This window comes from Gadus macrocephalus, chromosome 2 (assembly GCF_031168955.1).
Source record: "Gadus macrocephalus chromosome 2, ASM3116895v1".
NCBI classification, from domain to species: domain Eukaryota; kingdom Metazoa; phylum Chordata; class Actinopteri; order Gadiformes; family Gadidae; genus Gadus; species Gadus macrocephalus.
The window spans coordinates 18,201,704-18,223,897 of NC_082383.1; the positions used below are offsets into that span (position 1 = coordinate 18,201,704).

Here is a 22,194-nt window from a genome sequence, read left to right on the forward strand (position 1 = left end):
GCTGATCACGTGAACGCACAACTTTTTTTCAGCCGATCCGCGGATCACTTGCGTCCCGAACTGTGAGGGTTGATCCGTACGGATCCCGGGTAACCCGTCAACCGTTGCACCACTACTGGACACGCTCCCCTCTCAGGAGTACAGCCTCTCTCAGACCACACATCCTCTCTCAGGACACACCCCCTGTCTCAGACCACACCCCCTCTCAGGTCTGCCTGCTACTGTTCCTGCAGAGGCCAGGAGCCCTTCTGTTACAGGGCTCGGCAGTTCAATGGCCCTTGACATATAGTGTGTGTGTTTTGGTTAATTGCCAGGCAATTCGTTTATTACACAGGAACAAAGGGAGAGCTGTCTGAATGTTGTCACTGGGCGTCAATCTCTTTCTACTTTATATGATTATATATTAACACTCAGCCCTCTGTCCCTCTTATTCAAAGGCTTCATTGGCCTGGAAAGAGCACATTCACACACACAAACAAGAACAACACTAATAATAAAATACACAGTGTTTCCCCCACGTTCACGTAGCAGCCTGAATTTTCTCCGCCGCTGCAATAAAAATCCTTCTCCTAATTTTTTTTAATTTTTTTTATACGTAGCTCCTTTTAGAAAATGTACAGCGCGTAACGTCAATTGCGCAGCACGCGGCACATCGTCACGTAACCAACATCAAAGAAGAAAAATACACAGCGAGTGTGGCAGTTGTTTGCAGTAGGCTACCCTACACGGTTGCAAAGTTACATTGATTCTAGCAGTAGCGAGTGAAGCGGAAGATCGAAGAAAGAAGGAAAGAGAGAGAGAGACAGACAGAGAGAGAGAGAGAGAGAGAGAGAAAGTAAGTTGCTAAAATGTGTCGCTACATGACCACCATTGTTAAAAACCCTCTGAGCCCAATCATTTTTATTGTATCTATAAACCGCAACCTCCGTGCCGTTTTTCCTTTAGTATTGTGTGTGTGTGTGTAGCTCCTTTACAGGAGCTTATATCCAGTCAGGAATTTATAGCCTAGGTATTTTCGGGAACTTTGAAAAATGAATCCATACTGTTAGATCCGATGTTGTTCTTTATTGCCATATAAAATCCGTTTTCATCGCGTATTTTAGTTAGGGATTTATGCTAATCGCCAGTAAACATGTGGTCATTAGCATAAATGCAGGGAAAAAACCTAAGGACTTCTTAAAAGATCATGAATAGTTTCTATTATGTATAACTTATATTTATTTTAGAATTTTCTCATCACTTTTTGACTCCCAAGACTAAGAAGAAGTGTTTTAAGCAATAACAAGCTTATCATCGCTCTCTTGTCCTCTTCCCCTGACTCTCACTGTCTCACAAAGGAGCTGAGCTCACCTGAGGTCTATTTGTAGTGCTAAGGCTCACAATGATTGGTATTCAATTAGCTTTATTTTTTATTTTTCATGTGTGTGAGTCTGTGTTCTTTTCAAATTTTAGTTAGGTTTATAATTTAAAAAGATGTGTTTTGCCCATTGTTGCAGGAGATTTCATTTTTGAACAAAGTGTCTTATGTAAAAAAACTGTTATGCTTTGGGCATAGCAACCATGTTTAGTGTTTAAGCATTAGGCAAAAATCTGTAAATAAATTGTGCAAATTATATTTGCGTTGTGGCATTTTTTGTTTAAATATTACTATACAAAAATATAAAAATCTGTAAATGAAGACACAAAAGGCAAAGTTACAACACCAATAATCCCATCTACAGTAATACACAGGAATGTTTGAATAGGATTTAAGTGCATATTCTCCTCTCAAAGTGCACCAGATTCATGCATTCCAATGTAAAGGGTACAAAAAAAATTCGGTTGTAGAATGAGGTCTGCATCTCCCTCTCCTCTCCTCGTGTTGGCTGTCTGTATGTGTCTTTCACCACCTCACACGCCGGGGGGGGGTATTAAAAGCATCGCTCGGAGCCGCGGCGGGCCCGCTGTCCTCCAGGCTAATGCCTTTATTGTGTTCGCTCCTCCAGAGAACCTCCTCTCTCTGACGGCTGATCCACGGCCAGCTGCTCGGACTGTCGCCACACTGGGGCCACTCTCGCGCACACACACACACACACACACACACACACACACACACACACACACACACACACACACACACACACACACACACACACACACACACACACACACACACACACACACACACACACACACACACACACACACACACACACACACACACACACACACACACACAGAGCGTGCGCGCTACTGGGCACTCTGATACACGCTCACATGCACCCGATCATGCATGAAGCGACTCTGCACACTAACATGCACTTCATCTCCAGACACACATTCATATAGACCCTTGCACACTCCCTTACGTGCACATTACACACACATGCGCGCGCGTCTGTCTGCCGCCTACTAAATTATGAAATGTAAACACCTAACTGTATTCAGAGTGTAATCTTGGTGGGTTAAAAGTCCACTGGTTTATTGTGCTTCCTGCAGCCCTGTGCCGTGTTCCAATACCCGTACTATCCATACTTGCTAGCCAAATTTTGAGTACGTAGTACGTTCCAATTCAGATCCGGTGAAAAGAAGTATAGTTCAAGGACCCGGATGTCGTACTCAAAACGGGTTAATCGTGAAGTGTGGATTGAAGGACACTTTCCGTACTCAACGGCAGCAATCTTGGCTACGTAGCGGAAGAGGCTGAGCCAAAGTCGGCGCATTTTCCACATAGCCTGCATTAATAGTCATTTTGTAGTTTTTATAGCTTTTTATAGCTGCTAGGCGTAAAGAGTTCACCGTTCAAAGCGGGATGTTTATTGCGGAGGCAGACGTGATCATAATTTCCGGTTAGTGCACCACGGAGTACTCGATTTGGAACAGCACTCGCATCTGAAAAATGAACGTACTCAGTGAGTACGGATAGTATACTTCCTTTAAGTATACTCATGGAAGTACGGGTATTGGAACACGGCACTGGTCAGTGATGCTCTCTGATTGGCTGGCTTCCTGGTACCTTTCGGCAACACGGCTCTTATAAACTCTGTTTACAATGTCAACATAACTACAGGGGGCGAGGTGGCTTATGATTTCAGGGAATTAATTTCACACTGATTTCGGAAATTAATTTTAAGATGGTTTTAGTTGAAGAATAATTTTGAAGTAATTAGGTTAAGATGATTTATTTCAAGAAGGTTCCGATGAGGAAATGGGGACTCGACAGGAGAGGAGGTCGTTGGTTCATTAGTCTGGGTACTAGTTAAAAAACGTTATTGTCTGTTTGCTCTGCACATAAATTAGAATATCATCTAGGGCTGCAACTAACGATTATTTTAATAATCGATTAATCGATGAATCGGATAAAAAAAGAAACGTTTGTAATTGCCGCATCTTTATTCAAAAACTGAACATTAATTCAAATTCACAGTGCAGGCTGAAGTGTAAAAGCACCAGGTTATTGCACCAACGTCCCGGAACTATTAAAAGTAATATTAAATGATAAAAAAATAAAACATAAATGGGACGGCACAATCAATGTTTTTTGTTTTTTTTGATACATTTTTAAGGTGATGATATGCCGATTTTGTTACTGATTTGATGTGACTGTCGAAATGTAAATCTGAATCCATGATAACCCCTAGATTTCTGGCTTTGAGGTTTTCAGGGACAGAGAGTGAAGGTGTTGGGTTACTTTAAGCCTTTTAAAGCCCAGTTCAGACCAAAGATTCACCTTGCAACGGCTTGCAACTCGCAACTCCTTGCGACTCCTTGCGACTCCTTGCGACGAGACGGGTTGCGACGTTCTAAAACTGGGCCGTTCACACTGGCTGCAACACGCTGCAACGGGCTGCGACGCTAGGTGGTTTCCCTAGCAACTGTGAACGCTCTGGCACAGCTGAGAGCCTCAACAGCATCATTTGCATAGGTTAGATTAGTTAGGTTTGCGATTAGTTAGGTTTGCAATTAGTTTTATTTTTATTTTGCTTGAGAGTAGACTAGAGTTACTGTGTTTTGTCATTCTCCGGGTATCAGATATTTCAATCTGATATTTTTATGCTGGAGTGGACAGTACGGTACCGGGACGGAGTAAGGCCGTGACGTACAAGTTGTTCTGTGCTGTGATTGGCTGAATAGAAATAGTTAAATCGCTGCGTCCTAAAACTGGACCTTGCGATTTGACATGTTCAATCTCTGGCGACTCCTTGCAACGACCCGTTCACACCGCCCCTGCGACGTTCTAAAACCGTCTCGTTGCAAGCCGTTGCAAGGTCACAGCAGATCTATGGGCTGATAGTCATTTGGTGATAGCGATACATAGATTTGCGTGTCATCAGCATAGCAATGATGGTCAATATGGTTATTTTGCATGATTTGCCCTAGTGGGAGCATGTAGATGTTGAATAAAGAGGGTCCTAAGATCGAACCTTGTGGGACTCCACATGTCACGTTGGTTGATTCTGATACAAAGTCGCCAATGGAAACAAAGTAGTTCCTATTTTAGTAGGTAGGACCTGAACCAATTTAAGACTGTGCCTGAAACGTCATTATTTGACACTTTAGTATGGTTAAACATGACTATCAATCAATTATAACAACGTTTATAGGTCATAAAAGTCGAAAAAGCATTATAGGTGGGCGTGCATGAACCATGAACCAACCTGTCGGCGGCTGGCTGTAAACAGTGTCGCGCCTACGAGTGACGTATTAACCGCGCGACTCAACGAATCGATGACAAAATTCGTTGCCAACGCTTTTAGTAATCGATTTTTATTGATTTTATCGATTCGTTGTTGCAGCCCTAATATCATCCAACACTCCAACAATCATCAACAGAAACATAAACCCAGTAGAGACAGAGATAAAGACAGGGCAGGCATCTTTCTGCCTTTCATAAGGAGGAAAATCCTCAGAGTTCCTTATTTTCGGGGAGGGAGCGACCTTTGCCGGCCTTTATGTATTAAATCATTTTAGTGACTGTTTACACCCCTGTGTCTCTCCGTCTCCCCCTCGCCCCCTCACCCTGTGTGTGTGTGTGTGTGTGTGTGTGTGTGTGTGTGTGTGTGTGTGTGTGTGTGTGTGTGTGTGTGTGTGTGTGTGTGTGTGTGTGTGTGTGTGTGTGTGTGTGTGTGTGTGTGTGTGTGTGTGTGTGTGTGTGTGTGTGTCTCCCCCTCACCCTGTGGCTCTGTCGCCCCCTCCAGGTGGTTCTTCGGTAAGATCCCGCGGGCGAAGGCCGAGGAGATGCTGAACAAGCAGCGGCACGACGGAGCCTTCCTGATTCGGGAGAGCGAGAGCGCACCGGGAGACTTCTCCCTCTCTGTCAAGTACGTGGAGCCACCCTCTGACCCCCACCACCCTCTGACACAACCCTCTCCCTTGAAATGGCTGTCTGTCTGTCTCTCTCTCCCCTGATGGCGGCGCTCTCTCTCTCTCACTCTCTGATGGTAGTGCTCTCCCTCCCCCTCAGGTTCGGTAACGACGTGCAGCACTTCAAGGTGCTCCGTGACGGCGCGGGGAAGTACTTCCTGTGGGTGGTGAAGTTCAACAGCCTGAACGAGCTGGTGGACTACCACCGCACCACCTCGGTGTCCCGCAACCAGCAGATCTTCCTGCGCGACATCGAGCAGGTGGCCCAGGTCAGAGAGACACGCACGCACGCACGCACGCACGCACACACAGAGACGCACACACACGGCACGCACAGACACGCACACAGAGGCATGCACATGCACACAAACAGAAACACATACACTCAGAGCTTTTTGGTTCTAATTTGCACTCATAGGTTCTAATGTTCTCCCCTCTTTGGTCCATCCCTCTCCCTCTCCATCCTCCCCTCCCCCCCCGTTGCCACGGCGCAGCATCCCACGTACGTGCAGGCGCTGTTCGACTTCGACCCCCAGGAGGAAGGCGAGCTCGGGTTCCGGCGCGGCGAGTACATCCAGGTCCTCGACAACTCGGACCCCAACTGGTGGAAGGGCGGCTGCCACGGCCAGACCGGCATGTTCCCCCGCAACTACGTCACGCCCGTCAACAGGAACATGTAGAGGCCGGCTCCGGCTCCGCCTCCTCCACCGCCGCCGCCATCGACACCACCACCACCATCATAGTCCCTCCAGAACTGACCCCCGCCCCCCCTGATCAGAGAAGACCCCTGGCCTGGGAGCAGAGAGAGGGGGGGAGAGAGGGGTACCTCTCAGACTGCTGAGGACATCCTGTCGCAGCTCCAACGCCATTGGTCTGGTGGGGGGGGGGGGGGGGGGGGAGCGGCCACAACCAAAACAGGAAAAGCTCCGCGCTGCCGACTGAAGAGGATTGATTGGATGTCCTGACTCCGCCCCTCCTGCTCCAGGCCCCTCCCCGTTCACATGCCCCTCCCACATCCCTCTGCTTTATATTTTCTTGCCGTGCCTCGTCGCATGCCCCTCCTCCGGTCGCCCACAACGACGACTCAACGCATCATCCTAACTACGTTTTAAAGAAGAAAATGAAATTACAGTAAAAGTGTAAAAAGAAAAAAAAGATTAGATGGCACAACAAAAAAAGGCTGAAGGTGGAGACCGAGCGTCCATCTTGTTCTCAGCGGCCATCTTGTGCTCGGCGGCCATCTTGTGCGCGGCACCGTGCTCCTCAGTGTTGTACCAGCTTCAGGCTGTATAAATAAATCAAGTATAGAGAGAATCCATTTTTTAAGAATATATATTATATATTTGTATGTGTTTGTCCGTTTTACCTCTCATCACAACTTTTTCTTTTTAATTTGTAAATTATGTTTGATTTCATGTTTATTCCTGAGAAAGACCCCCTTGTAGCGCTAGGAATACTGAGACGTCAGTGTGTTATTGTTATCCTTACCCCCCCCGGCTCATTAAAGCTTGTCTGCTGAACACGAGCGTCTGAACCATGTTGTCAAACGATGAATAAAGCTCTCCTCCTCCTTCCTGTCCATGATGTGATCGGATAAGAGCCTGAAAGAGCTCCTCTATCCACTGAGAGGGCTTGAACCAGGGCCTCTAACGAGGCTCTTAACTAGGCTCGAACCGGGGCCTCTTAACGAGGCTTGAATAAGGGCCTCTAAGGAGCCTTCTGGTGGGTCCTTAACAAGGCCCCTAATGAGGCTCTAATCAAGTCCCTAAATTAGTCTCTTAAAGAGGCCCCTAACGAGGCTCTTAACAAGTTCCCAGCAAGTCAGAGCTCGCGTCTCCGCACTCTTCTAGAGCTCTGAGTGTGCCCCCACCACTGTGCATCAAGGCGGGTTGGTCGACTCCCTGGGCGGTGAATGTAGCCTAACGAGTCCGTAAACATCAAGGGGGTCAGCCATGTCTTGGCATGCCCCCCCTCCCCTGGCAAGCCCCCCCCCCCTCCCTCGGCATGCCCCCTCTCCCCGTGTTAAAATCTATGTCAATATTCCAGAGGGAGAGAGAACCTCTAGAGGCAGTCGTCATGCCAACGCCATGCACATGCGCGTGTACTCGTTCATCCTCTTCCTGTGGTCGCCGAGGGCAACACTGACGGCATGGGGGGGTGGGGGGGTCACCTGTGAAGCCACGCCCACACGCCCCCGCAACTCAAATGATAATAAAAGAGATTGTCTTTTATGCTTCAAAATGAATTTAACAAAGTTGTGTGAGGCGACGTGAATAATGTAAAAGAAAAATAATGGGAAAAAAGATAAGAACGTGTCTGTCTGTCGGCGTGTGTGCTGCACTTTCTCTGTTGAGCGTTCTGGTCTCACGTCCGGTCCGTGTGTGTTTGTGTTTTTGTGCTTTTACGTTGTCGTTCTCTCTGAGTGCCTTTTTCTCTCTGGTCGGTCAGTGCGTCTGACCTCTGACCTACCCCCCAACGCGACCAGGGCGACAAACTATGTACAGAATAATTCAAGATGTATGATCGACCCCCCCCCCCCCCCCCCCCGCCCACGACCTCTCCTGACCTTTACCCACATGAAACATTCTTTATTTAAGTGTCTGTCGCCTTCTTTTACCTAATGATATTGTTTTATTTCCTGCTTTTTTATTTGCATTTTTTTTGTTTTTTGTTTTTCATTAATAAAATGCAATTATTAAAAAAAAAGCTCCAGTGGCTGTGGCCTCTGATTGTATCGACCGTTCTCTCGTCAGATAGTTCCACTACCTGTTGAACTGCACACCTGTGGTGGCGCTACTAGCTGTACTAAAAGCCTACGGCTCCTTTAAATGCGTCTGCATAATTGAATTGTACATCATGAGCGACTTGAGCAACCAAAGCGAACCTTGATTTAAATAATTAACATTGCAAATGAAAATCAAAGTGGCAGTGGTTATGAAAGGACTGTGGGGGGAGGGAGGAGAATTAAGGGTTAAAGTAAAAGTTATATTAATAAATTTAAAACACTCGTCGCAGGTGACATTTTGTTGTGCACGTCTTGCGGTCATGGGCTTGCGGTGACCTCCGTCATCAACAGGGAGGATGCTAAGGCCCATTCACACCCTACGGTAAATACGGATATGGACCGTTTCGTCTGGTCCCGGAGGTATTTCGTCCGTCAATGGGTCCGTCGCCTCTGAGCTTACGAATCCGGAGTGCTACGGGACAAACGGAGCAATACCACCGGAAATCGAGGCGGCTGTATAGATTGGCGAAGTTCCGCCCCTTCCGGTAGAGCTCATGGGACCTATGAGATCGAAAAATATGAATGGGTGTCAATGGAGAGAAAATAATTATTTTCTGGTCCCAGTCTTTCTATGCCCTGGATTACACATATGTTTGTGGATTTAAATGATAATTTTTCATGCAAAGAAAACTAAAAATTTTCGTGAAGAAGTTTGATAATTTTAGGTTTTATGTGAGGCCGCTTTGTGAACTACAGCTCTTCGCTGCTCTCGACGCATATGATATACGTCACCACACCCGCACTTGGAACTCGGAACAGAGATGGCACATAGAGATGGCACATAACTAAAACTCTCCACATGCCCCGACTTATAGTGGTTTTCACCTCTTTCTATGCTTTTATCCTCGCCTTGAAAAAAAGTGGTGAAGTGGAGCAGAGAGATCGCCATCTCTGTGCCGAGTTCCAAGTGCGGGTGTGGTGACGTATATATCCTATGCGTCGAGAGCAGCGAAGAGCTGTAGTTCACAAAGCGGCCTCACATAAAACCTAAAATTATCAAACTTCTTCACGAAAATTTTTAGTTTTCTTTGCATGAAAAATTATCATTGAGATTTTTCGATCTCATAGGTCCCATGAGCTCTACCGGAAGGGGCGTGACTTCGCCACTCTATAGAGTCAAAAGTCAGACCATTCGCGAAAATAGATAGAGTAGTATAATATCTTTTGTGTTTTCATATAAAAAAAAACGAAGCATTCTGGTGCATTCTGACAAAATAGAACATTTCCTTACAAAGACGAATGGAGCCGGGGAACTAAGTTTTTACTTAATTTATTTGCCTTGTAGAATTCAGCAAGATTAAAAGTGTAAATACATCAATAATAATTGGGAATTACCGGTATACACAAGTTAACATTCTCTCTCTGTCTCTATCTGTATGTGTGTTTGTGAGAGAGTGAGTGAAAGAATGTGATTCTAAAAGGGGTGAGTGTGTTACGGACAATCTATTGTGTTGGTAACTTCACTCATAAATCTATCTACAGTTAAGTATGCATTTAGACAAATACGATAAATTATCAATATAATATGTGCAACCTTTTATGTGTGGTTGTTCAAGACACACTGAAGGCATGATGCCACCATAGGTTTGCAGAGAACTATATACAATATACACACTGAAGACATGATGCCACCATAGGTTTGCAGAGAACTATAGACAATATACACACTTAAGGCATGATGCCACCATAGGTTCGCAGAGAACTATATACAATATGCACACTGAAGGCATGATGCCACCATAGGTTTGCAGAGAACTATATACAATATATTTCATTTCAAATTTTTCTGAATTGGATCGTCGACTACAGGAACTTCTTTGAGAGACGAAACGGAATTGCGCACATTTGCAGCCATGTTGAAATCAGCAAGTGACTTGATCGAAGATATCCCTTCGCGCTCTTTGCTCAGTTACGTATGACGCAAGCACGTTAGGGCGAGTCCCAAATCCCCATTGAAAATGCATTGAAGGCTCAATTTCCGAAAAAAAAAGTTTGTACATAAGAGTCAACGGAGAAGGCTTGGGCGATTTTCCACGTCGATGAATTCGCCCATAGAGGCGGGACGTTTGGGTGTGTGTCTGTGCCGTAAAGCATTTTCGAAACTACAATCTGACTACATTTTCGAGGATATCCGCTGCGTCACATCCGGATTGTGTCGGTCCGAACAGAGCAAGTTGCATATGCGCTTTTTCGCTGGAGAGGCGACATGGGTAAATGACACACCCACCAATCGACCCAGAAATGGATGCAGAACCATCAGCATAACTCTCAACCTGCATACTTAATGTAATTTTGGCTAAAAAAGTTGCATAGTGGGCCTTTAAGATACCTAGAGAAATGCGTGAGTGCTCACAAAACATCAACAAGTCAGCAGTGTGGTACAGGGTGATCATTTCTGATATACAGTACAAAAGCTGAAACTATTAGCCAGGAGTGGGAAAGATGCAGACGCAGACGTGGGAAGCAATAAGACACACCAACACACAGTTGTCTGTTGCAAAATGGTTCAGAGTTTAATAGAAATAGTTAGGGTTAGCTGGTATGGCGTTATCTGGTATGGCTATAGTCTAATGTTAGCTTAGTTTGTGTTGTTTCGTCATGTTAATCGCTAGAAATAGTAAGTCATTTGTAGAAATATAGCCTATCATCACAGACTGTAGGAATGTCACCCACCCTCCATCGCGTACCACACTGACGCTCGTAATCCTGTAGTGCAGGGTTTTTCAACCTTGGGGTCCCGACCCCATGTGGGGTCGCCTGGAATTTAAATAGGGTCGCCTGAAATGTCTAGTAATTGATTTTAAAAAAATATATATTGATTTAATTTTTTTTTTTTTTTTTTTAAACCTACAAATAATCGTACATAACTGTCTCCGATACTTTCATTTTCTCGAATATAAATCTAGTTCAAATAAAATGTAGCAAATATCTGAGCTGGTGCATCTTTGAGTGCCGCGATCACGTGACTGCACAGTTACATTACTTGAGTTCAAGCTCAAACCTGTAAAATGTAAACACAAACTTGCAATCAGAGTGTATAAAACAAAATGGAAAGATTTATTCGCCGACCGAACAAACAGCAGGGTGTATTTCAAAAAGGCTGTGACTGCTAGTGATCGGGCCCTGAAAGCTTCTCTTGAGGTGAGCTATCTCATTGCTAGGAATATGAAGCCACATAGCATTGCTGAGACTTTAATATTGCCAGCTGCCATCGATATGGTGAAAACGATGTGCGGGGGGAGGAAGAAGCTCAAAAAATTACTAAATTGTGCCCATTGCCGACATACTGCACCAGGTCGTAACCATAGTGAATTACATCAAGCCACATCCTCTGCGCGCACGTCTGTTTGCAACACTGTGCGCCGACAAGGGCTCTGAATATGAAAAAATACTATTTCACACAGAGGCACGGTGGCTGTCGAGGGGTTACCAGCAGAAAATGTGCCTCCTTGCATATATACCGGACATCTTTGGAAAATTGTCAATTTGTGCTCTTATCCTGGCTACTCTGTATTCGTTCAGAGTATAACAAAGACGTTAAAAAAAAAAATCTTGGAAAAAAATTGTCTCTGGGGTCGCCAGAAATTTTTGATGTCAAAATGGGGTCACAGCCCAAAAAAGGTTGGGAACCACTGCTGTAGTGCAAGGGAGTTCGTGCACAGATCCCTGAGACAAACGGCTACGCCCACACATGCACACCCATAGCGAGTGACGTAGGACGTAAAGTCCCGCCCAGGTCGAAGTGGCGTCGATTTAGAGAGTCCCGTGACTGACAAGTAGGTGGTTTATCGCGGTGCTGACCTCGTGTGGGGACCAGTAGGCGGTGTAGCGTGGTGCTGCCCCCGTGTGGTGACGAGTGTGCGGCGCGGGGCTTTGCTGCCTCAGTGTGGTGACAAGTCGGCGGTGCACCGCTGTGAGGGAAAAACGTGCAATAAAACGTTGTTATCAATCGATAATCAGGTAAACCAGAACGTTTACACAGCCAGTTAACCTTAATTCGAACAGCATTAAGCTGCTGGAGTGATGTTCGAAGACGTAAGCATTCTTTTACTAGTTTGGTTCAGGTCTCATCTTTCAATGTTGAAATTGTTGTGATAATGTTCACCAAGTGGCCCGTGATTATATTATAGCGACGTAGTGGGTACATACATATCGATGTCACAGCTTACAACCACTCAAATAATTAATTTAAATTCAAAAATGTAATTCGTTGTCGGCAGGATTCGAAACTGCGCGGGAAGTTCCCAATGGATTTCTAGTCCATCGCCTTCGTCCACCACTCGGCCAAAGCACGGGCATAAAGGCCAGCTTGAAGGGGGGAAAAGGGGGAAAGAGGGAAGAAGAGAAAAGAAAAAGAGGAGAAAATGATTGACAACAGGTGAAATTCTTAGCTTTTAATATGCAAAATAATGCTTTTTGAAGAATAAACATACTTATTAAGTGATTTATTGGTTTGACCTGCAAGCCATTAACATAGAATATCTTGAAATTGCCCTGTTTTGTTTGTTATTAATACTTTTTAAATGATGTATTCGTTTCAACAAGTTGCACACTCTTACCAGGATTTGCACCTGGAGTCTCCCACCCCAAGGATGGACGTGTTACTATTACACCACAAGAGTTGTTATTTTTGTTGTTGTTTTTATTTTTGCAAATAGTTGCATCAGCAACTATTCTGTTAGGTTTTTTTTGCAAATAGTTGCAACGGCAACTAATTATTATTATTTTTTGCAACAGCAAATATACTTATTTTTCAACAGTGAACGTTAACATATTTTCTGATAAGAAATAAAAAATATTACAATAAAAAATAATGTCTATTGGAGTAATTACAAGAAGCTTCTCCACTCCTCAAGGGTCTGTCCGGATGCAGGGCAGTACCATTTTCCACGTAACTGAGAGTGTCCAGTTTTCTTTGATTTGGGTTGACCACACAGCTTACACTCATAGTGGTAGCTCTCTTTGGTCTGTTGCTTCTTTGGGGGCTCTCCTTTCCTCATTCGCTCCTGGTTCTCAAGGGCTGCCTTGTGTAATCGCCATTCACGCTGGCGATTAAGGTGACCTAGTGCCTCTGGGTGTGCTTGGTGAGGGAGCCTAGGTTGGTCAGGACAGTAGGAGGTGGATGACCAGCCCTGGGAGGATGCTGAGGGTGGCGATTGGGTGGAAGGCCAGCCCTGGGAGGATGCTGAGGGTGGCGATTGGGTGGCAGACCAGCCCTGGGAGGATGCTGAGGGTGGCGATTTGGTGGAAGGCCAGCCCTGGGAGGATGCTGAGGGTGGCGATTGGGTGGCAGACCAGCCCTGGGAGGATGCTGAGGGTGGTGGGTGGGTGGAAGGCCAGCCCTGGGAGGATGCTGAGGGTGGCGATTGGGTGGCAGACCAGCCCTGGGAGGATGCTGAGGGTGGTGGGTGGGTGGCAGACCAGCCCTGGTTGGACGCTGAGGGTGGTGGTTGGGTGGAAGACCAAACATGGGAGTGTGCAAGGGGTGCCTGGTAAGTGGACCAGCCTTGAGTGTGAGCTGGGGGTAGCTGATGGGCAGAGGAGTACTCCTGGGAGTGTTCCGGGGGTGCCTGAAGAAAAGAAGTCCAGCTCTGGTAGTTTGTTGGGGGTGGCTGGTAGGTAGAGGACCAGCTCTCCATACAGCTGTTTCCAGAGGAAGCAGCATTGTGCTTGGTAATAGCTCCCCCACCTGTGTGTGGAATGGCACATGGTACAGGTGTCCTGGAACTATATCGCTGGCGGATTTTTGCCTCACCCTCATGGTTCTCAGGCTCCTGGAACTCCAAAAGGGAGTCTGAGGCAGACACACTCACTGACCCTGTGGTGTTCGGGATCCTGGGCTGCTTGGCCGTGAGTCATGTATAGTCTGTGGTATACATGACTCCCACATCATGATATGATCTGGACTGTGAACAAGGATGTAAAGTCGTCAATAGGGTCAATAGGGATTGCAATAAAGTAGTTAACTTTATTTATAAGTTAACACTTGATAAATACTTTTCACAGCAACATGTGCTGTCTCTTAATCAATGATTTGTATTGAACCAAAATGATAGCAAATTGTGGTCAAGCACCTCTCTGCCGCCTGCTGTCCAGGAGCAGAGCCACTTGGCCTCCTCGGTGCTCTCCACGGTCCTCCTGATGCCTTTCCTTTCTTCCTAGCCTTCTGGGTGTAGCTAAACGGTGAAAGAGACATCCATATTCTTTATTCATTCCATGGAATGTATGTTTAATTCTGGTGTACAAAATAATTACTATTTTGTACCTCGAATGCTTCTTGTCCATGACATGGAGAGCTGTATATAGCTGGACTATGTCCACCTCCTCCTTCAATGACAAGGCAGTGATGGTGCGATTCAAGCCAACTAGGTAGCCTGCCAGGTTATCAACCGCATCCCATCCCACAACGCTCCTTGAGTCACATTGGCTGGTCTGAAAATTGGTAAGTGAGAAAAAGAAAAACCAAGCAAATAAATGTACACTCTTGTTTCTAATATGTGAGCAATGCTGATTTTACATTCATTTATCTTATTAAAATGTAACCACATTTACGTTAAATATTGTGTTTTTGAGTAAGGCGTTACAGAAAGTGTTATTGACCTCTGTGACGAGGGGTCCGGGTTGATCGTCACCCTCCACAGCACCTGGAGGATCACCTGTGTGATCAGTCATGCTGATGGTGTCATCTGGCTCCTCCTCCGCCTCAAGCACCTGCGAGGGGACTTCAGAGACATGCACCTGCACCTGCAAGGGGATTTTCAAGACCTGTAACCACATTTACTTAGGTCAAATATTGTGTTTTTGAGTAAGGTGTTATAGAAAGTGTTATTGACCTGTGTGACGAGGGGTCCGGGTTCAGCGTCACCCACCACAGCACCTGGAGGATCACCAGCCCCTATCACAGCTGACTGGCACAGAATGTCAGTCATGCTGATGGTGTCATCTGGCTCATCCTCCTCCTCAAGTACCTGCGAGGGGACCTCAGGGACCTGATTTGGAGCCAGCAGGTCACCTCTGTTGGTCTGGGCCAATAAATACTCCACTGCTATGCGCTCGCCTGTAACCAGTAAAAACACAAAGATGAAGAAAGGACATGCATACACACATCCATCTCTTACATGAATAGCACAATCTTCGCGCAACAGAAAGGCATGTCCTCTGAATAGGGGGGGTGCCTGAGAAAAAGAGGAGGAGGGGATGTAATACTCTGGTCAATCAGTGTTGCTCTGAGATCTCTCTTACTAGTAGGTTTCCCGGGTGGAGTGAACTCTGGCACCAGAGTGGAACCAAGAACGCGCTGGCTTAAGTTGCTGAGGTGGGACATCAAGCGGACATCGAAGCTTCTGAGGGTTGAGGCCCCCTCCACATCTACTGCCTCCTTGGCCCGGCCCATGTTCCATCTCGATACTCCCTCCAGCATGTACATTTGTGTATGTACAGCATTGCACCGCCAGCCTAAGAAACAATAAATACTATGTTTAGTCAACCATTATTGTAAAGTGAATACACATGAATACCTGTCAGTGGTCATTTTGTAATTTTGAATAATTACAACACATTCTCTGTCATAACAGAAAAGAACATTAAAAAAAGACATACAATACAGTGTCTTGATGCAAATGTACCTGGAATAAAAGCACACTGGTGTCGGTGAAAACTCTCCAGGGAGGAGGACCCCCTACCACTCCTTAGGATGTCCAGCTCTTTGCCGCCCTTCTGGAGTGTCCCCACCTTCGTGTACAGTGCAACACCTGCAGGGTCTTGGAGGCACTCCAGGTGCTTCTGCTGCACTGCCCAAACATGGCGTATGCTTTCATGGCTCACCAGACGCAGCCCTGTAGTGTCTGTCAGCTCCCACACTGATTCCAGCAGCCCTGAATTCATGCCCTGTATCTCCTCCACTCCACGGGTCCTTCTCCTGCAGTGTGTCTTCAGTTCGTCCTGGACTGATGGTGGCCATGAGCTGTTCCTCAGTGGGAGTATGCCCGCTGTGGCTGCTCTTCCACTCTGCTCTCTTGGCCTCCTTCAGGCGTTGCACATCCTCCTGGTCCCATGCAAAAATGCAGGAGGAAAGCTTGGCACAAAAGATGCCATATAGAGGGTGGTGTTCTGTTGTGAGGCCGCAGTTAAAGCGTCTCATGAAATGGAAGCTGTCCAAGCGCACAGCAGATTGCCATGGGTGAAACAGCTTAGCCACTGAAGACACACCTGTAAAAAACAACATAATTACATTGACCAACCCAAACCGTTACATAGACCAACCTAACCCTTAATCATGGTGTGGTTACACCATGATTAAGCAAATTCCCAATTAACTGTACCACTTCAATACATTTATAACAAATGGTTCTAACAGGGTGTGTGTGTGTGTGTGTGTGTGTGTGTGTGTGAGTGTGAGTGTGTGTGTGTGTGTGTGTAATTTTCACCCACCTGACTGGCTGCAGCAGTCTCGGTCGACATAGATGGCCTCAGGTTCAGCTTGGCCTGCATTGTTGTACCGAGTGACGACGCCTTGGCACAACTCTTCCAACCCAGCACCTTCACCCGACGTCAGAACAGAGTTCGGGACCTGGCCAAACTCGTTTCCGATATTGGACATCCATGCCGCACTGTCCCCGATCCCGCCAGCCAGCTTCTTGGTGATCTGTAAAACAAACACAAGCACTAAGAAGTAAACCAATTTCCTGTTTTGTAATTATACATGTTATATTTTATATAGTTTTTACCCTAACCTTCTTTGTTGAATCCATCTTCAGAATTCTACCATAGGTAGAAGTGATCACTCCCTTCATCTCATCCAGATGGCTGAGAATGTCGTTGGAGTGGACCGTCTCAAACCATTGAGCAAGTGGAAGGGGCCTGAAGGTTGGTGGATGAAGGTAGCCATCTTCTTGTGGCGCTCACAGTCTGAGAGGTAGCGGATGGTCTGCCGTGCCCACTCCTCACTGTGCGCTTCTTCCATTGCAGACTGGACGTAGGAGGAACTGTTTCCACTGGTCCTTGGCTTGAGGAAAGTCACACCTTTCCTGTCCAGAGCCAGCTGGGTTGTGAGGACAGCGGGGAACAGGCTCCTGTGTGCCACATCCAACTGGGAGAGAATATCCTGGCTCCATGGGCAGACTAAGAGTGAAGGGTTCGAACACTTGCTGCAACGTGGATAGTCCCCTACCACTAGGTAGTAGCGGCTATCCACATCAATCACCTCCCTGACCTTTTTATATATACCGGAGCTGTTCATTTTCCCGGAACATTTTGGGCATTTCAAAGAAATCCCCCACATCCTCATGGGTGCCCAGATGAACAGCCTCTGCCGGTGGTACCACCCAGGCTCAGGACGAGAGGGTTTGGGCTCCAGGGGGGGGTGAAACCAGCAGGCTTAAAATTTCTGCTTCAGCTGACCTGTAGGCTCATATAGGCACTTTGCAATCCACACCTGATCTGCTTCCTGGATTACTTTCCGAAATTGATCGGGAAGAAAACCTTTCCAAACTACTGGAGTTGGTTTAGGTGGAGTTGCAGTGTGGTGTGGCGTGGCACAGCTATTTGAAGGAGGGAGCAGAGATGTCGTTGGCATCGGTGGTAGTAGTGTGGGCTTCGGTGGTGATGGCGTTGGCTTCGGTGTTAGTACTGTTGGCTTTTGCATTGATGGCATAACGAATCCTGCATAGTGAACCTGTTGAATATGGTTCAAAAGACCAACAGTACCCTGCACCTTGGCCCCACAGATGTCACACGTCTCCTGTGTATGGTGGTCAGACAGGTGCCCTGAAATATTTGCTGCCTCCACAAGCTGGTTGCACCCGTAGCACTGCACTTCCTGTCCTGCCACTGATGCCCCTGCCTCCTTGTCTCCTCTCCCTGCCTCTGCCTCTGTGTGGGACCGGGCTCCCCCTGCATCCGTGACTCCTCTCCTTGTCTCCGTGTCTCTTCTCCCTGCCTCCTCGACTCCTCTCCTTGTCTCTGTGTCTCTTCTCCCTGCCTCCTTGTCTCCTCTCCCTGCCTCTGCCTCTGTGTGGGACCGGGCTCCCCCTGCATCCGTGACTCCTCTCCTTGTCTGTGTCTCTTCTCCCTGCCTCCTTGTCTCCTCTCCCTGCCTCTGCTTCTGTGTGGGACCGGGCTCCCCCTGCATCCGTGTCTCCTCTTCCTGCCTCTGAGCCGACTTGGACTCGCCCTGCCTCCGTCTCAACTACTCCTACTCCTGTCACTCCTCCTGATGACAGACCTGCTGGCTGGGGGGGGTACACAAAGAGGGGCCATGCTACATACACCTAAGAATCCTACACTACTAGTTTTTCTCCAGTTGTTAAAATACATCAGGCATTACTGCAAAATCACTGAAGCCCACCAGTGGAAAAAACAAGCCACTGGTAAACAATAAATTAGTAAATAACTCACTTAACTTCTGGAACCCACAGGGGAAAATAATTTCACATACCTTTTGGAAGCCACAGGAGCACTGAAGGCTTCTCCCGAACAGATCCTTACTAGCACTATGGCTCTGCAGGGGGCAAGCATCGATACTCTCCAATAGGGCCCGACCGATTTATCGGCCTGCCGATTTAATCGGCCGATTATAGCCTTTTTGAAAATAATCGGCATCGGCCAAAAAGACGCCGATTTTTTTTTTGTTGTAAATGTTATTGCGATTAGTATCCTGCAGATTGCGCTCCTACTCGCCTTGCTAACAAACAACTTTAGCTGGAGTAAAAAAGAGGAGATTGAATTTTACCGTACAACATGAAAGCACGCTCGCTCAGGCAGCTGCGCGCTCACCTCACCAATGTACACAAGACGCGTTGTTTGAGCATGTTGTGCCTGTTTTTCTTTAGGTCCCAGGCCATGTTAATTTGTTATACTGTAGACTCTAACGGTGAGACCATACTGCTCAGCACGCACGTGTTAGTCACTGCTCACGAGCGCAGCACATTGGGAGTTAGTTATTTATTTTACATTTTACATTACACTCATTTTTGACTGTAAATGTATTCTAAAACACTCAAAGGTTCTGCATTCAATTCACATATTCGTCAAAAGTGTTTAAAGTATATTTAAGGTATCAAAAACTACGTTTTATATGTTGTTGTTTTTTTTTAAATCGGCCGATTAAATCGTAATCGTAATTTTTCTCTGAAAATAATCGGTATCGGCACTCAAAAATCAATATCGGTCGGGCCCTACTCTCCAAGGCCTTTTTCCATTTCTTGGCCCCTGGCCGTTTGCCAGTCGAGAAGCGGTATTGGCCCTGGGCATATTTTATGCAGAGGTCCCTCCAGTAGCTGTCTGACTTTCCTGTCTTAGTCATCTGCGAACATTAAATATAAAACAGGTTAATGTCGAGCTAGGCTATGTGTGTACAGACAGACCGAGTGGAGGAAAGGATTATAATGTGTGTGTGCGTGCGTGCGTGCGTGCGTGCGTGTGTGTGTGTGTGTGTGTGTATTTATGTAGGTAGGTATGTTTTGCCGTACTGTTTTATTAATGTTAATAATTAAACTTGGCACAAGCATGTCATAGGCTACATCTGGACACATCTGCCAACATATAACCAGGCTCCATTACCGGAGGGGACGAACCCTGGCACAATTATTTCACATCATAAGGCGTTTAAACGGCAAATAAATAAGTTATTATTGGACTTCTGATTCTATCATATCGCCAATATCCCCACCCTGCTGGCCGTAGCCACACAGTGCTAGTATGCACAGCAGTCAGATGCTCCGTTAGCAAAGTGGCCACGCAACAAGAAAGTTGAATATCATGCTGCCGGGACGAGAAATTAAATCGTTAACCGTTTTGTTTTTTATGGTGTTGCTTTTATGAGTATTAATCAAGTTTCCAAACCTTTTTCCCCGAGTCAGTTGTTGTGATGCGGTGGAAAAAAATGGCTGCCACTCTAAAGCGATAACCACGCCTCCTAAGTCACGTGACCTACACAGTTCGGAATCAGTGCTCGGACCTTGTTCGGACCTTGTTTGAAACTCTATGATCTCGATAGGAATGTGTTCGGAATAAAGCTGATATTAAACATCTGATAATATAAAACAGCCCACATTTCTAACGGTGAAACATTATCCACTTTACCGGAGCTGGAGTAACGAGCCCACTCTCTTCAAATGAGGCGAGGACATCGATTGGGGAGTGGACAGGACTTGCAGTGGCATCTCTCTCATCAATTGGGGAGTGGAAGGGACTTGAAGAGGCATCTCTCTCCTCAATTGGGGAGTGGACGGGTCTTGCAGAGGCATAACTCTCCTCAAATGGGGACCGGGGATCTGACCTGGGCCTGGGGCCACCGCTTTCAATTTCCTGAGGTGATTAATAAAAGAATACATTTATCTTTTAAAGGTTTTTTGTGTCTGTTCTTCATTAAAAATGAACTGTTTATTAGTTCTCCAATATTATTTTGATGTCTGATATACTGTTGACATAATATTACCTGCAATGTGAGGTCATGAGCCTGTGGTACGGTCAAATCAGGACATTCATCCTCGAGGTCTTCATCGAAGATATCTGGCAGGATGCCATCATTATCCTCATCATCAATATCACCAACCTGCTGTCTCAGAAGATCTCCTCTGTTGGACTGTGCGAGAAGATACTCCACAGCAATACGCTCTCCTGCAATAAGTATTCACCAAGTGAAAAATGATTGTGTAATAATTGCCTACCATGTCACAGTATAGGTTTGATCATCATCAACAGCAGACTTTTCTTACCGGTAGGTTTCCCAGGGGGGATAAACTCTGGAAGAAGAGGTTTTCCCAAGACTTTGTGGCTGAGCGCATTCACGTTGTAAATCAAGCGTATGTCATATATCTTTGTCCAGGATGTCTCAGTCATACCAAGTGCTTGTGCTGACCGGTTCAAATTCCACCTTGAAACACCCTCAAGCTTGTACATCTTGAGTGTGCAATGCATTGCATCTCCACCCTGATGAGAAAAAAACAGGATCACTGATTACAACAACTTGCAATATTATGTCAACATTCAATAGCAAAATATACCATATGTGTGTGAGGTTTAAACATGCCTGGAATGAAAGCACACTGGTGCTTATGGAAGCTTTCCAGAGAGGAGGACCCTCTGCCGCATCTTAGGACATCCAACGTTTTGTCTCCTTTCTCCAGCCCTTACCAAATGTTGGTATAAAGCTGCACTCCTGGTCGATCCTGGATGCAGGCAAAGTGCTGTACCTCCCACACTCGAGACATGTGGTCGTGGTTGATGAGGTGCAGCCCGGTGCCGTCAACAAGCTGCCACATTGAGTCTAGAAGACTTTTGATGAGGGCACGGGTCTCCTCCACTCCCCGGGTTTTCCTGCGGCAGTGCTTGGCTAGCTCTTTAGAGCTGATGCTCGCCAACACCTGGGCATCTGTTGGCTGATGGCCCTGATGTTTCTTCCTCAGCCTTGTCCGCTTGGCCTCTTTCAGATGACAAACGTCCTGCATGTCTCACTCAAAAATGCAGCTCGACAATTTAGAACAGAAGGTACCATACAGTGGATGGTGTTCCGTGGTGGGACTTCTTGTGAATCGCCTCATAAAGTGGAACACATCCAACCACACAGTGGATGTCCATGGCCGAAACCACTTGAGAACTGGGCCCACTCCTGTGTTCACAAGATCATAAATACATTTTTTATATTTGTAGTCAGACTGTCACCAACTGCCTTATTTGGCAAAAAACATCAACACAAATTACAGGTAACTCACCTCTGTCACGGCAACAGTCTCTATCCACATAGATGGCGTCTGGCTGTGGCTCACCAGCACAAAATCTTCAAAATCTCAGCCCTAACCCTCGCTGTTGCGCGTTCACGCACCGCGGAGCCATGTCCCAATACCAGTTTAAAGGTAGCTTAAGGGGTAGGGGGAGGGCTAACATCCCCTCAAAATTGAGATTTTCGATGGGCACACTCAAAGCGCTTCAGTTCTGACTTGCTCCCACAATACCTTGCGAGAAAACGGAAAATCAAGAAATATCCTAGACAAGATGGAGGGCGAAAAGATGCGACAGGATTGGAAAAACACAAATGTAAGTGTTTTCTCTGCAATTAACTAGTAATT

At 46.3% G+C, this 22,194-nt stretch overlaps 3 protein-coding genes across 6 annotated transcripts in view; 1 reads left to right on the plus strand and 2 right to left on the minus strand.

The window, feature by feature from the left end:
* Positions 1 to 8,058, plus strand: part of grb2b (growth factor receptor-bound protein 2b) — a 59,271-nt gene extending 51,213 nt beyond the window's left edge. For all 4 annotated transcript variants that reach the window (XM_060043679.1, XM_060043698.1, XM_060043705.1 and 1 more), the window contains exons 4-6: positions 5,178 to 5,300; positions 5,444 to 5,612; positions 5,838 to 8,058. In XM_060043679.1, the coding sequence (XP_059899662.1) occupies positions 5,178 to 5,300; positions 5,444 to 5,612; positions 5,838 to 6,023 (478 nt within the window). In that variant the 3' untranslated portion in view covers positions 6,024 to 8,058. The remainder of the gene's footprint in view (positions 1 to 5,177; positions 5,301 to 5,443; positions 5,613 to 5,837) is intronic.
* A 5,386-nt stretch (positions 8,059 to 13,444) lies between these two features.
* On the minus strand, positions 13,445 to 16,039 carry LOC132451342 (uncharacterized). The gene is made up of 7 exons (XM_060043726.1): positions 15,754 to 16,039; positions 15,371 to 15,583; positions 14,962 to 15,185; positions 14,729 to 14,839; positions 14,394 to 14,560; positions 14,203 to 14,304; positions 13,445 to 13,994 (listed from the first exon to the last, which is right to left on the minus strand). Exons 1-7 carry the CDS (start codon positions 16,010 to 16,012, stop codon positions 13,895 to 13,897), a joined length of 1,176 nt encoding a protein of 391 aa, XP_059899709.1. The 5' UTR covers positions 16,013 to 16,039; the 3' UTR covers positions 13,445 to 13,894.
* Positions 16,040 to 17,667: 1,628 nt separating this feature from the next.
* Positions 17,668 to 21,576, minus strand: LOC132469801 (uncharacterized). The gene is made up of 6 exons (XM_060067871.1): positions 21,322 to 21,576; positions 20,845 to 21,058; positions 20,565 to 20,746; positions 20,210 to 20,434; positions 19,307 to 19,430; positions 17,668 to 17,801 (listed from the first exon to the last, which is right to left on the minus strand). Exons 1-6 carry the CDS (start codon positions 21,574 to 21,576, stop codon positions 17,668 to 17,670), a joined length of 1,134 nt encoding a protein of 377 aa, XP_059923854.1.
* Between the last annotated feature and the right edge of the window lie 618 nt (positions 21,577 to 22,194).